At 42.9% G+C, this 15,338-nt stretch overlaps 1 protein-coding gene across 5 annotated transcripts in view; it reads right to left on the bottom strand.

The window, feature by feature from the left end:
* Positions 1-740: 740 nt before the first annotated feature.
* The window catches only part of LOC112261751 (kinectin), a 48,413-nt gene continuing 33,815 nt past the window's right edge, over positions 741-15,338 (bottom strand). For all 5 annotated transcript variants that reach the window (XM_024437344.2, XM_024437347.2, XM_024437346.2 and 2 more), the window contains 10 exons: positions 15,068-15,157; positions 9,919-10,038; positions 9,727-9,816; positions 9,540-9,632; positions 9,356-9,424; positions 9,167-9,250; positions 6,117-6,200; positions 4,727-4,816; positions 4,368-4,478; positions 741-1,737 (listed from right to left, as the gene is read on the bottom strand). In XM_024437344.2, coding sequence (XP_024293112.1) covers positions 1,708-1,737; positions 4,368-4,478; positions 4,727-4,816; positions 6,117-6,200; positions 9,167-9,250; positions 9,356-9,424; positions 9,540-9,632; positions 9,727-9,816; positions 9,919-10,038; positions 15,068-15,157 — 861 coding nt within the window. In that variant the 3' untranslated portion in view covers positions 741-1,707. The remainder of the gene's footprint in view (positions 1,738-4,367; positions 4,479-4,726; positions 4,817-6,116; positions 6,201-9,166; positions 9,251-9,355; positions 9,425-9,539; positions 9,633-9,726; positions 9,817-9,918; positions 10,039-15,067; positions 15,158-15,338) is intronic.

The raw sequence follows: 15,338 nt of genomic DNA, 5'->3' as shown, positions 1-15,338 counted from the left end.
ACGTGTAGGATTCTGTTTTCACATGCAAAAGTGATTGCTTTACCTACCTTCCCAATGAATTCAAAAATATATTTTATGGAAAAGAGATGTTTCTGGACAACGCACCATAGACAACATGACCGCGTGGTGCAGGTTACTGTTCCATTTGGGAAGGGCGGTCCTCCCTCACTGCCTTTGACCGGTGCACCACGTCTTCAGGTTAATATAACTCCCTCATACAAAGAGCACATAACTAAAATTACACCCACCACATGACAGTAAGATGTTTGTCTTGAAAGGGGAGGACAGCGTAACATTATTCTGCTTATTAGTCAGTCATGCAGCCCGTAGCACGTTTGTCATCAGGGTAAAAACCAGAGCTGAGGGAATGGCCTAACCTTTTATTTGTAGTAAGTCAGGGTCTAATCAAATTGAATGGCACATTGCAGAGATACAAGATCATCCAGCCCAAAAGTCAACCCCTAGCCGCAGCCCGTTACTTCTAGTCTGATGGCTCTTCATAGGTCTGAAAGTATAAGATAAGTGAAAGCAAAAACAAACACTTCACTCTAGCCTCTAGTAGGCAAAGTAGTACACTACATTTGGAGGTGGTGTCTAGATGTGTTAAGGGGTTGATTTTGTATGTGCAGGATAGACAACATTTTAACAAACAAATAGAGGGATAAGGACATTGGTGCCCCACGGTGGTATGGCAAAGGAAGTCCAGTCAAGAGAAGCAGAACTAAACACAGGACAGTGAGCAGATTTATCAAGCATCCCTTTAATTAACTGTCACCTGTTACAAAAAAAAAGAAATATTCCATGTTAATGAAATTAGCAACAATATAGCGAGTGTTGATTACAGATGATATGGGACAGCTCTTCCTAAAGTAGTTACAGTAGGATTAAAACCTCCATTCTGTAGACCTGTCCTACTGCTCCCACAGCGAGGATGGGTCACAGCCTCCCTCCTACTGGCTCTGCACTTAGACTTCCTCCATGGTTAGTTACTTAGTGACCCGTCTGACATGCTGGGACCCTCCCTCATGCCCTTGCCCCCTCCAAAATACCTCAGCCAAAGTATGCATATACAGTACCTATGTATTCATGGATCAATGCACATTTACAGTTTGTGAGCTGTCAGCAAAGGAGATCAACAATTGTAGTGTAATGTCAGAAGGTCCTAACAGTTACTTTTTTAACAATACATTTTTCCTTTTTAACTTAAAAAAAAAGGAAAGAGAACCAAAGTTAATTTAATGAAGTAGGAATCCACTTCCATCACCCTCTGGACAAAGAAAACTAACAGAGAAAAAAACTACATCTGTATTCAAAGATTTCCATTGAAAAAAGGGGGTAAACAGGGGGAGATGCCACAGTCTGACATGTGTAGGATGTCTTTAGCGCTGGCTGTGCTACTGTAGGGATCATGAGGAATGTGGTGGGACTTTGGAGTAGTAAGGTCTGGTTTGGTGTCCGGAGTGTGTGTGTGTGTGTAGCGTGAGGGAGCCCCTCTCCTCTGGGGCCCAGCGAAGTCTCTCCCTGACCCTGCTGAGGAGGAGCAGCTGGAGGTCAGAGGTTACAGGTCAGTGGCAGGCAGTGACAGAGGATCAGCAAGAGGCTGCCTACAGTACAGGTGAGGGGAAAGAGAGGAGTGTGACAGGAGAGGAGGTGGGGAGGTTGGGGGTGGTCTTTGTAGTAAGATTGGGAGTGTCCATCCTCCCCTCCCTATACTTCAGGCGAGTCTTTGTCCGATTCCTGAGAGAAAAAAAGGAAGCACAGTTTAAGACCTCTTTGTGTGTTACAAGAAAGACTTGCTTGCCAGTTACAACCCCGATTTAACAGATGTGCTTGCTGAAAACCAAGCACAATTTTAGAAACTGTTCATACTTATTATTATTCTCCTCCTGCTGGAACCTGAAAAAAAACATTGATACTACTTGTACTTTTTACACGACATCCATATTTGCATAAATTCCTATGTATTTCAACAGCCATAGACTGAATGGTAAAACTTTGCACCGTGCCTAGATTTCAACCATTTATGCTTTTTGAACTATAACCATTTTAAAATGTTCATAAAAGATCCATGGGCTTCAATGGAAAGTATTTGGATCTGCCATTGCTCTTGAACCGTTAAAGCTACAAACACCAAACCAACGTTGAAATGTGCAGATTGACTCAACTTACAGTGCCTTGCGAAAGTATTCGGCCCCCTTGAACTTTGCGACCTTTTGCCACATTTCAGGCTTCAAACATAAAGATATAAAACTGTATTTTTTTGTGAAGAATCAACAACAAGTGGGACACAATCATGAAGTGGAACGACATTTATTGGATATTTCAAACTTTTTGATTTATTGGATATTTCAAACTTTTTTTGTGAACACAAATCAAAAACTGAAAAATTGGGCTTCCCATCAGTCTTCTCCTTGTGCAAAATTATTCAGCCCCTTTTTACTTTTCAGTGCAGCAAACTCTCTCCAGATTTAGTTCAGTGAGGATCTCTGAATGATCCAATGTTGACCTAAATGACTAATGATGATAAATACAATCCACCTGTGTGTAATCAAGTCTCCGTATAAATGCACCTGCACAGAGGTCCGTTAAAAAAAAATACAGTTTTATATCTTTATGTTTGAAGCCTGAAATGTGGCAAAAGGTCGCAAAGTTCAAGGTGCCTTACTTTCGCAAGGCACTGTAGATGGCTACAACCCAGCTTCTTGCAACCATTCATAAACTATAAAGATTGTTGTATCCCCATTCATTTCAACGGTGGAATGCTGGATTCAACATTATAAACTGAAATCACTGCCACAACTTTTAGAATGTTCAAACTAAAACATTTTGAGATCTTGAAAACACAATCTATGGCTTATGACGCTATAGTACTCACTCTAGCCTACTATACTAGCCAATTACAGTGCATCCAGAAATTATTCATACCCTTTCACATTTTCAACATTTTGTTACATTACAGCTTTCTTCTAAAAATGGATTAAAACAAAAAATAATCTCATCAATCTACACACAATACCCCATAATCACAAAGCAACATTTTTATTTTTAAAGTAAAAAAATAAATACTAATTGCACATTTTACATAAGTATTCAAACCCTTTACTCAGTACTTTGTTGAAGCATCTTTGGCAGTGACCACAGCCTCGAGTCTTCTTGGGTATGACGCTACAAGCTGGGCACACCTGTATTTGGGGAGTTTCTCCCATTCTTCTCTGCAGATCCTCTTAAGCTCTGTCAGGTTGGATGGGGAGCGTCACTGCACAGCTATTTTCAGGTCTCTCCAGAGATCTTTGATCGGGTTCAAGTCCGGGCTCTGGCTGGGCCACTCAAGGACATTCAGAGACTTGTCATGTCGTTGTCCTGATGAAGGTGAACCTTTGCCCCAGTCTGAGGTTCTGAGCACTCTGGAGCAGGTTTTCATCAAGGATCTCTCTGTACTTTGCTCCAGAGATAGTTGTCCATAAAGGAACTCTGGAGCTCTGTCAGAGTGACCATCGGGTTCATGGTCACCTCCCTGACCAAGGCCCTTCTCCCCTGATAGCTCAGTTTGGCTGGGTGGCCAGCTCTAGTTAGAGTCTTGGTAGTTCCAAACTTCTTCCATTTAAGAATGATGGAGGCCACTGTGTTCTTGGGGACCTTCAATGCTGCAGAAATGTTTTGGTACCCTTCCCCAGATCTGTACCTCGACACAATACTGTCTTGGAGTTCTACGGACAATTCCTTCGACCTCATGGCTTGGTTTTTGCTCTGACATGCACTGTCAACTGTGGGACCTTATATAGACAGGTCTGTGCCTTTCCAAATCATGTCCAATCAATTTAACTTACCACAGGTGGACTCCAATCAAGTTGTAGAAACGTCTCAAGGAAAATCAATGGAAACATAATGCACCTGAGCTCAATTTCTCATAGCAAAGGGTCTGAATACTGTAAATAAGGTATGTTTAAAAAAAAAAATGTATAATACATTTTCTAAAAAAAATCTAAAAACCTGTTTTCACTTTGTCATTAGTGTAGATTGATGATGAAATGTTTTTATTTAACCCATTTGAGAATAAGGCTGTAACGTTACAAAATGTGGGAAAAGTCGAGGGGTCTGAATACTTTCCGAATGCATTGTGTATATCCCACTATAATAACTACATAACTACAAACCACCCCAAAATAGGTCACTATAACTAACCCACAGCCTATGTAAACCATATTACTATCATTACTACTGCTGTCACTACCACTTCACAACCATAAATACTGCAAGAGTAGCAAGCGCACACACATTTACTTCAGTGAATGTCCTTTTCTATATTTTAAAGCCTTCTTTTGATGGCTGTATTATCTAAATGTGGATCCATAATAAATACGTCGTACCGCCTCCTGTCTCTTGGTGAGTTGCCGGTTGACGGCCTGTAGCAGCTGCTGCAGTTCCCTCACAGTTTGGTTCAGCCCTGCAGTCTTCTTCTCCTTCCTGTCAATCTCCTCCTGAGGGACACAGTGACAGGTTGGTTACTACCCTGTAGTCACTTTTAATATAACTTGTCAATAAAACTACCCCTATTTAAAGACTGGTTACATTTAATACACAACTACATCTAATAATTATGAATATTAGAACTCTTAGTAGCTAGATACCTTTGTTTTGACCATGAATATACACTACCTAGATCATATGTGCAATGGACTGTCTTTAACATATAGCCACAGACAGTTCCCCGTCCAGTGAGTCTTACGTGTGATGAGAGGTTGCTGTTCTCTATCAGGTCACCCTGGCCGGTCTCTTTGCAGACCTCCTCCTGGATCAGATCCAGAGACTGCTGGGCCTGAGGTGGAGCAGGGTGGGGGAAATTACAAGAAACATTTAAGCTTACATTTCATTTAATATAAGTGTGTTCAACTCATCCACGTATTCAAATGCTCAGTGTGTATTTATCTCCTAGTAGGGATGCACATTTTGGTCAATTTTGCTGCCGACTAACTGACCCTCATTAACCGGTCAACAAACTGTAGAAAAAATAAATAAATGAATTAAAACAGTAAAATCATGTGACCAACAAAAAAATACTATTAGAGATCGTTATATAATGATGAGATGCTTATGTTTCCGCCCTAACAATGAGAGTCGACCCAAGGCAGGCGACAAACTTAGTCCCAAAATAAGCCCATAGAAACGTATTAGGCTTATTTTGGACAGATTTTGTGGAGAGTGAAACCTCTCCCTTTGCCTCTTCCTCTCTGGTACTATGCATGCGCAGGACATTTTTCATTAAGCACTTAATAGAAACATGCAATAATAGCAAGCCTTTGTAAAATATTTGCCTCCACGTTTCTACAGATGGATTTTCACAAGGCTACTTTGAAGCAAGTTAAGACATGCCTCATTATTTGAAGTGAACTAAAACAATTCAGGTTTCAAACAATTCCACTGCCTCAAGCTCCCATTGCAAAGTGGTGGGTGACCTGCTGGTAGTCAACGCTAGGCAGGCTATAGCCTATGCAACCGAATGACAAATTGGAGGCGCGCTTTAATTACGAGTTGTGATGGAGGAATAAAAATAGCTCCTTTAATTCGTGGCCACCGAAGTTAACAGGTGACTGCATTTAGAATTGTTATTTGTTGTGCAATGACTGGGCTTACAAAAGCAGGTTTCATTCCAGTAGCTTAGACTTTTTAAGGAGCTAGTCTCACGCCGTCTGACATGTGGTAGGCTATTCCGCTCCTCAAACTGGTGTAGTAGGGACAGGTTATGAGAGCTCCGCCCATTTGGGTGAGCAAGGCTTACCAAATTCAGCTCCTCATTTTGCCTGACTGCTTCTGTATAAGAGCCATCAAGTTTGCTCTGCAGTTCAGTGTTGTGCACTTGTGATAAATAAGATGCATGGCGACTAACAAAAATACACACTCGCCAATTTAATACAGCACAATTATGCAAATGGCCCTATAGACCAATAAGCATTACCGGTCAAATGTTTTTTTTGGCGACTAACCGCTAACATCCTCAGCTCCTTGAGTAAGTTGCTTCTTTCTAGACTTGGACTGGTGACTAATTGTTTCTCTAACAGTAATGTAAATCCAAACAAACTAAAGGTAGTCCAATCCTAAGGGACAAGGGGCCGTCTTACCTTATAGAGATCTCCAGCCACCTTCTGCCTCTCACTCTCCTCGGTCTCCAGTTTTGACAGAGTCTCAGTCAGCTGGGTCTTCAGCTGCAAGCGAAAACACCAGCGATGAGATAAATGACAATCACAGACCCACTCCTGGTGAAATCTGATCTCAAACTGTTTGGAGGGGGGAATTTGCATAAACACAGAGGTGGTATTCAAATAGTTCTACCAAGACAAATTAGACCATTTTGCATACACCAAAACTGGTTTCACTTGGCTTTTAGAGTGGTTGAGACATGTATAGATAGCTACTTATGGCAACTCTGATGTCAGTTATGTCTCTACTAAACTCGCTATGCAATGATTAGCTAGAGACTGATAAAGATATTAAATATTGTATTATCAATGAAAAACCAGCAGAGATGCTTTAATTATCATTGAAGATGTTCACAGACAGAGGGTGGCAAGACAAGAGACAAACAAGACCAGACAGACATTGAAAATGTTTCAACTGTGTGTGGAGGCAGATGAATGATGAAAGCGTGTGCAGTTGAAGGCATAGAATGTATCCCCAAAGATGGCCGACATGGAAAAGCTCATTGTGCAGGAGTAGCAGTAAGCCACTATAAGCCTGTTAGTAGAAGTGATGGAAGAGTAGATAGTGTGCCGAGTGGAAACAGTAGTGTGTGTTAGTCTGTCCTCTCACTGAGTAAAAGTGGTCCATCATCTATAACCTATGATACTAATACTCCAGTCTAACATTACACTAAGAAAAAACTGGCTCCTAAAAAGCAAAGAAAACACACCTTATGCATGCCTCTTGCATATAAAAACAGTTTAGCCCATGTTGCATTTGAGCTTACATCACTATTGTATCCATAGGTTGTAGATCGATGAACTGACTCCCAGAGGACAAAGAGAACCCTGTATTCCCCAGGCAGGTGGTGATGGACACAGTAATATTTCAGTAGTGAAATGAGGTTTATTGGATGAACAGAAAATGTGCAATATGCATCAAAACAAAATTAGACAGGTTCATAAATTTGGGCACCTCAATAGAAAAATCACATCAATATTTAGTAGAGCCTCTTTTTGCTAAAATAACAGCCTCTAGACGCTTCCCATAGCCTCTAAGGAGTGTCTGGATTCTGGATGAAGGTATTTTGGACCATTCCTCCTTACAAAACATCTCCAGTTTAGTTAGGTTTGATGGTTGCTGAGCATGGACAGCCCGCTTCAAATCATCCCACAGATTCTCAATGGTATTCGGGTCTGGGGACTGGGATAGCCATTCCAGAACATTGTACTTGTTCCTCTGCATAAATGCCCGGGTAGATTTTGAGCAGTGTTTTGGGTCGTTGTCTTGTTGAAATATCCAGCCCCGGCGTAACTTCAACTTTGTGACTGATTCTTCAACATTATTCTCAAGAATCTGCTGATATTGAGTGGAATCCATACGACCTCTCAACTTTAACAAGATTCCCAGTACCGGCACTGGCCACACAGCCCCACAGCATGATGGAACCCCCACCATATTTTACTGTGGGTAGCAAGTGTTTTTCTTGGAACGCTGTGTTCTTTTGCCGCCATACATAACATCCCTTGTTATGACCAAGTAACTCAATCTTTGTTTCATCAGTCCACAGCACCTTATTCCAAAATGAAGCTGGCTTGTCCAAATGTGTGTTTGCATACCTCCAGCGACTCTGTTTGTGGTGTGTGTGCAGAAAAGGCTTCTTCCGCATCACTCTCCCATACAGCTTCTCCTTGTGCAAAGTGCACTGAATTGTTGAACGATGCAGTGACACCATCTGCAGCAAGATGATGTTGTAGGTCTTTGGAGGTGGTCTGTGGGCTGTTTTTGACCGTTCTCACCATCCTTTGCCTCTCCGATATTTTACTTGGCCTGCCACTTCTGGCCTTAACAAGAACTGTGCCTGTGGTCTTCCATTTCCTCACTATGTTCCTCACAGTGGACACTGACAGCTTAAATCTCTGCGATAGCTTTTTGTAGCCTTCCTCTAAACCATAATGTTGAACAATCTTTGTTTTCAGGTCATTTGAGAGTTGTTTTGAGGCCCCCATGTTGCCACTCTTCAGAGGAGAGTCAAAGAGAACAACAACTTGCAATTGGCCACCTTAAATACCTTTTCTCATGATTGGATGCACTCGTCTATGAAGTTCAAGGCTTAATGAGCTCACCAAACCAATTGTGTGTTCCAATGAATCAGTGCTAAGTAGTTACAGGTATTCAAATCAAAAGAATGACAAGGGTGCCCACATTTTTGCATAGCCTATTTTTCACATCTGATTTAATTTCATACAACTTAATATTGCTACATTAAAAATCTTTGTCTGGACAATACCCCAGTACTGAGATTTTATTAGAAAATGAATGGCATGCCACTGTGATAATTTTCTGTGACGACAGAGTAAATTATTATGCAGCCTCAGAGGGGTGCCCAAACTTTTTCATACGACTGTAACAGGCAGCTGTGGGATCGGAGGAGCCAGGGGACAGAATGCTACACAGCTGAAGCAGGGGAACGGGATGGTCGATCGGCTGCTATGGTGAGTGTACAAGCCTATAGCATCAAGGTGTTTGGTTGGTTTTTCTACATTTAATCAATGCTCTACAGCATCTGCATAAAACACATTCTCAAACAATGGAGGAATTGTGTGGTGATATGAATGAATGCAGCTGGCTGACAATGTTTTTGTTCTGTGTAACTGCAGTGACACCAATGTTGTAACAACAACGGGGCAGACTCAGTCTGTAGGTTACTGTGTAAAGTGTGTAAACCCTCTCAACCAAAATCTATAACAGAACATACCAGAATGAACTGTGTGGTGTGTGAACTGTGAATGTAATGTCTAGTTGTTGCATGAACAAACACTGGTGGATACCACAAACAGTAAACACAGAGACATGCACCATAAACATACAGTACAAATCCACCCACAAACAATGCAGAGGCGAATGACTAGATCTATGACGACATAGATGAATAACCACTATGACATGACCGAGTATGACTGGTAGATGACAGGAAGTCTAGTCAGCTCACCTCTCTGACCTCTGTCACATAGGTGGCGCTCTCACGCTCTGCTCTCTCCAGCGCAGACTCAAGGTGCTGCTTGTCTCTTATCAACTATGAAAGAACAAAACAAAAAATCACTTACATTTAGTGAGTCAACTGATGTAAAGTGCCTAATACAATTGCTGAGAGATGTGTTAAGTGTGTAACTGGACTGACGTTGTCCAACTCCCCGACGTCACTCAGTCTGTCTACATCCTGCTCCAGTGCTGCAACTTTCACGCTCATCTAGGAAAGAGAGGGTAGGAGAGTGACCATAAGCACCACACATACCAATTATATAGTGGTTAAAAGGGCAATATAAATACAAATTCAGTTTGATCGAATGGTCTTCAGTGTTCACCTCTTTCAGCTCTGTCTGTGACAGATCCAGCTTCACCTTCCATCGAGACTCCTCCTTCTCCACACTGCTCTGGAGACGTTGAAGGATGCCCTCCTGTGGACATTAGAGGGTATTACAGGTTAGTTTAAAAGACCTCATGACGCCTTTATAGAGTTATCTACAGGACACTGATAGAGCATCACCTCACCGTCTCAGCCAACACTTTCTTGTACGTCTCACAATCTTTCTGTAGAACCTTCTGGGCCTCTTCAGATTCCTTCAGCTTATCAGCCAACACCTGGTGTAAGGAACAGCCCGGGTTACACTTATTTTCACCTCAGTTCTCAGACATTTGAAAACACAACTATTTTTAAAGAAACAGTAAAGGCTGTGCCGTCACCTTGGTGTCCTCTGAGCCCTCTGGAGCAGGTTCAGGTGCTGCTTCAGGGGCAGAGTTGGGCTCTGCTGCCGGGGCCTCTTTCACTGCAGTCTCAAACCTCTGCAGCCACTCCTGGTGGTTCTGAAAGAGAACACAGTAGAAAAGATACAAAACTATAGGATATGTGGAAAAGATGAACTTATAATTTAATATCACATCATATGGTCCTCTGTAGTTCAGTTGGTACAGCATGGCACTTGCAATGGGTGTATGGTGGGTTCAATTCCGGAGACCACTCATATACGTCTGCTAAATTACACATATATACACACACACACACACACACACACACACACACACACACACACACACACACACACACACACACACACACACACACACACACACACACACACACACAGTACCAGTCAAAAGTTACACAAATCAAACTTTGTCACATGCACTAAAAAAAAGACTTTACTGCAAAATGCTTACTTACAAGCCCTTAACCAACAGTGCAGTTGAAGAATATTTAATTTAACATGTAGACTAAAGTAAAAAGTAATAATAAAACACAATAACGAGGCTATATAGAGGGGGCACCGGTACCGAGTCAGTGTGCGGGGGTACAGGTTAGTTGAGGTAATTTGTACATGTAGGTGGGGGTGAAGTGACTATGCATAGATAATAAACAATGGGGGGGGGTCAATGGAAATTGTCCGGTGGCGATTTAATTAATTGTTCAGCAGTCTTATGCCTTGGGGTAGAAGCTGTTGAGGAGCTTTTTTTGTCCTAGAATTGATGCTCCGGTACCGCTTGCCGTGCGGTAGCATAGAAAACAGTCTATAACTTGGGTGACTGGAGTCTCTGTCAATTTTATGGGCTTTCTTCTGACACCACCTATTATATAGGTCCTGGATGGCAGGAAGCTTGGCCCCAGTGATGTACTGTTCGCACTACCCTCTGTAGCGCCTTACTGTCAGATGCCGAGCAGTGCCATACCAGGCAGTGATGCAACCGGCCAGGAAGCTCTCGATGGTGCAGCTGTAGAACCTTTTAAGGATCTAAGGTCCCATGCTAAATCTTTTCAGTTTACTGAGGGGGAAAAGGTTTTGTTGTGCCCTCTCACAACTATCTTGGTATGTTTGGGCCATTATAGTTTTTTGGTGGTGTGGACACCAAGGAACTTAACTCTCAACCCGCTCCACTACAGCCCCGTCGATGTTAAATGGGGGCCTGTTCAGCCCGCCTTTTCCTGTAGTCCACGATCAGCTCCTTTGTCTTGCTCACATTGAGGGAGAGGTTGTTGTCCTGGCACCACACTGCCAGTTCTCTAACCTCCTCCCTATAGGCCGTCTTATTGTTTTTGGTGATCAGGCCTACCACTGTGCTTTTGTCAGCAAACTTAATGATGGTGTTGGAATTGTGTTTAGCCACACAGTCGTGGGTGAACAGGGAGTACAGGAAGGGACAAAGTACGCACCCCTGAGGGGCCACAGTGTTAAGTATCAGCGTGGCAGACGTGTTGTTGCCTACTCTTACCACCTGGGGGCGGCCCGTCAGGAAGCCCAGGATCCAGTTGCAGAGGGAGGTGTTTAGTCCAAGAGTCCTTAGCTTAGTGATGAGCTTTGTGGGCACTATGGTGTGGAACTCTGAGCTATAGTCAATGAACAGCATTCTCACGTAGGTGTTCCATTTGTCCAGGTGAGAAAGGGCAGTGTGGATTGCAATTGAGATTGCGTCATCTGTGGATCTGTTGGGGCGGTATGCTAATTGGAGTGGGTCTAGGGTGTCCGGGAGGATGCTGTTGATGTGAGCCATGACCAGCTTCTCAAACCACTTCATGGCTACCGATATGAGTGCCACGGGGTGGTAATCATTTAGGCAGGTTACCTTCGCTTCTTTGGGCACAGGGACTATGGTGGTCTGTTTGAAACATGTAGGTATTACAGACTCGGTCAGGGAGAGGTTGACAATGTCAGTGAAGACACTTCACAGTTGGTCCGTACATGCTTTGAGTACACGTCCTGGTAATCCGTCTGGCCCAGCGGCTTTGTGAACGTTGACCTGTTTCAAGGTTTTGTTCACATCATCCAGAACAGCTGGTGTTCTCTCGTACATGCTTCGGTGTTGCTTGCCTCAAAGCGAGCATAAAAAGGCATTTAGCTTGTCAAGTAGACTTTGCGTCACGGGGAGCTTGCGTCTGGGTTTCCCTTTGTAGTCACTAACAGTTTTCAAGCCCTGCCACATCCGACGAGCATCAGAGCCAGTGTAGTACGATTCAATCTTAATCCTGTATTGACGCTTCGCTTGTTTGATGGTTCGTCTAAGGGAATAGCAGGATTTCTTAAGCGTCTGGATTAGTCTGGAATAGTCTCCCGCTGGATTCGTCTCCCGCTCCTTGAAAGCGGCAGCTCTAGCCTTTAGCTCGATGCGGATGTTTCCTGTAATCCATGGCTTCTGGTTGGGATATGTACGTACGGTCACTGTGGGGACAACTTCATCGATGCACTTATTGATGAAGCCGATGACTGTGGTTGTGTACACCTCAATGCCATTGGATGAATCCTGGAACATATTCCAGCCTGTGCTAGCATAACAGTCCTGTAGTGTAGCATCCGTGTCATCTGACCACTTCCGTATTGAGCGAGTCACTGGTAATTCCTGCTTTAGTTTTAGCTTGTTAGCAGGAATCAGGAGGATAGAATTATGGTCACATTTGACAAATGGAGGGCGTGGGAGAGCTTTGTATGCATCTCTGTGTGTGGAGTAAAGGTGGTCTGGGATTTTTCTTCTCTGGTTGCATGCTGGTAAAAAATTTGGTAAAACTGATTTAAGTTAAGTTTTCCTGTATTAAGGTCCCCGGCCACTATGAGCGCAGCTTCTGGGTGAGCTTTTCTTCTTTGCTTATGTCCTTATAGAGTTGATTGAGAGCGATCTTAGTGCCAGCTTCGTTCTGTGGTGGTAAATAGATGGCTTCGAATAATATAGATGAGAACTCTCTTGGTAGATAGTGTGGTCTACAGCTTATCATTAGGCACTCTACCTCAGGCGAGCAATACCTCGAGACTTCTTTAATATTAGACATCACGCACCAGTTATTGACGAATAGACACACACCCCCACCCCTCGTCTTACCAGAGGTAGAGTCTCTGTTCTGCCAGTGCATGGAAAATCCCACTACCTCTATATTGTCCGTATCGTCGTCCAGCCACGTCTCAGTGGAACATAAGATGTTACAGATTTTAATGTCCCATTAGTAGGATAATCTTAATCGTAGGTCATCAATTTTATTTTCCAATGATTGCACGCCTACAGATTCTCAAAAGGCTGCCCGATCCGCGGCCCCTTTTCCTGTGTCTTTTCTTCACACAAAAGGCCGGATCTGGGCATGATCCAGTGAAAGCAGGGTATCCCTCTCGTCAGACTCGTTAAAGGAAAAGGTTTCTTCCAGTCCGCGGTGAGTAATCGCTGTTCTGATGTCCAGAATATATTTTCGGTCATAAGAGACGGTAGCAGCAACATTATGTTCACAATAAGTTAAAAAACAAGTTACACAAAGTGCAAAAAACTAACAAAATAGCACAATTGTTTGGGAGAATGTAAAACGTCAGCCATGTTCTTCGGTGCCATCTTCAGCCTACTCATTCAGGAGTTTTTCATTTTTACTATAGTGCAGAATAATAGTGAAGACATCAAAACTGTGAATTAACACATATGGAATCACGTAGTAACCAAAAAAAGTGTTAAACAAATCAAAATATATTTTATATTTGAGATTCTTCAAAGTAGCCACACTTTGCCTGAATGACAGCTTTGCACACTCTTGGCATTCTCTCAACCAGCTTCACCTGGAATACTTTTCCAACAGTCTTGAAGGTGTTCCCACATATGCTGAGCACTTGTTGGCTGCTTTTTCTTCACTCTGCGGTCCAACTCATCTCAAACTTTCTCAATTGGGTAGAAGTCGGGTGATTGTGGAGGCCAGGTCATGTAATGATGGTGCACTCCAACACTCCTTCTTGGTCAACTAGCCCTTACACAGCCTGGAGGTGTGTTCTGGGTCATTGTTATGATGAAAAACAAATGGATTGTCCCACTAAGCGCAAACCAGATGGGATGGCGTATCGCTGCAGAATGATGCGGTAGCCATGCTGGTTAAGTGTGCCTTGATTTCAAAATAAATCACTGATAGTGTCACCAGCAAAGCATACCCACACCTCCTCCTCCACTGTTCACTGAGGGAACCACACATGCGGAGATCATCCGTTCACCTACTCTGCATCTCACAAAGACACAGCAGTTGGAACCAAAAATCTCAAATTTGGACTCATCAGACTCATCAGATTTCCACTGGTCTAATGTCCATTGCTTGTGTTTCTTGGCACAAGCAAGTCTTCTTCTTATTGGTGTCCTTCAGTAGTGGTTTCTTTGCAGAAATTTGACCATGAAGGCCTGATGCACGCAGTCTCCTCTGAACAGTGAATGTTGAGATGTGTCTGTTACTTGAACTCTGAGGTACAGTTAGTTGCCCATTTCTGAGGCTGGTAACTCTGATTAACTTATCCTCTGCAGCAGAGGTAACTCTGGGTCTTCCTTTCCTGTGCCAGTCCTCATGAGAGCCAGTTCCATCATAGTGCTTGATGGTTTTAGCAACTGCACTTGAAGAAACTTTCAAAGTTCTTGACATTTTCCAGATTGACTGTCGTTTCTCTTTGCTTATTTGAGCTGTTCTTGCCTTAATTTGGACAGGTTATTTTACCAAATAGGGCTAACTTCTATATACCACCCCTACCTTGTCACAACACAACTGATTGGCTCAAAAGAAGGAAAGAAATTCCACAAATTAACTTTTAATAAGACACACCTGTTAATTGAAATGCATTCCTGGTGACTACCCCGTGAAGCTGGTTGAGAGAATGTCAAGAGTGTGCAAAGCTGTCATCAAGGCAAAGGGTGGCAACTTTGAAGAATCTCAAATATGTTTTGATTTGTTTAACACTTTTTTGGTTACTAAATTATTGTTATTTAATAGTTTTGATGTCTTCACTATTATTCTCAATGTAGAGAATAGTAAAAATAAAGAAAAACCCTTGAATGAGTAGGTGTGTCCAAACTTCTGTTTGGTACTGTATATATAATATCTAGATTATATTATTTGAGCACTTACCCGTTCAGTGGGCAGAGGCACGTTCGGAAGCAGTCTGTGCAGAACACCTTGACATTCTGCCTGGGCTATCTCCAGGGCTGTCTGGTTCTCCTGAAGAGGTAAAGGAGGAGGATAGAGAAGAGAGAACATTCAACATGGACTGCTCTCAGGGAACACACACACACACACTTGGGGAACCTGTACAGTAGTTAGCTGAATAGCTCTGCAGGCAAACATCCAACCTCAAGTCACTACCTCTGCTTGCTTGGTTTCACTCCTCCCATCTCAAGAG

Source organism: Oncorhynchus tshawytscha, linkage group LG11 (assembly GCF_018296145.1).
Source record: "Oncorhynchus tshawytscha isolate Ot180627B linkage group LG11, Otsh_v2.0, whole genome shotgun sequence".
NCBI classification, from domain to species: Eukaryota; Metazoa; Chordata; class Actinopteri; order Salmoniformes; family Salmonidae; genus Oncorhynchus; species Oncorhynchus tshawytscha.
This window is presented reverse-complemented; position numbering and strand designations above follow the sequence as displayed.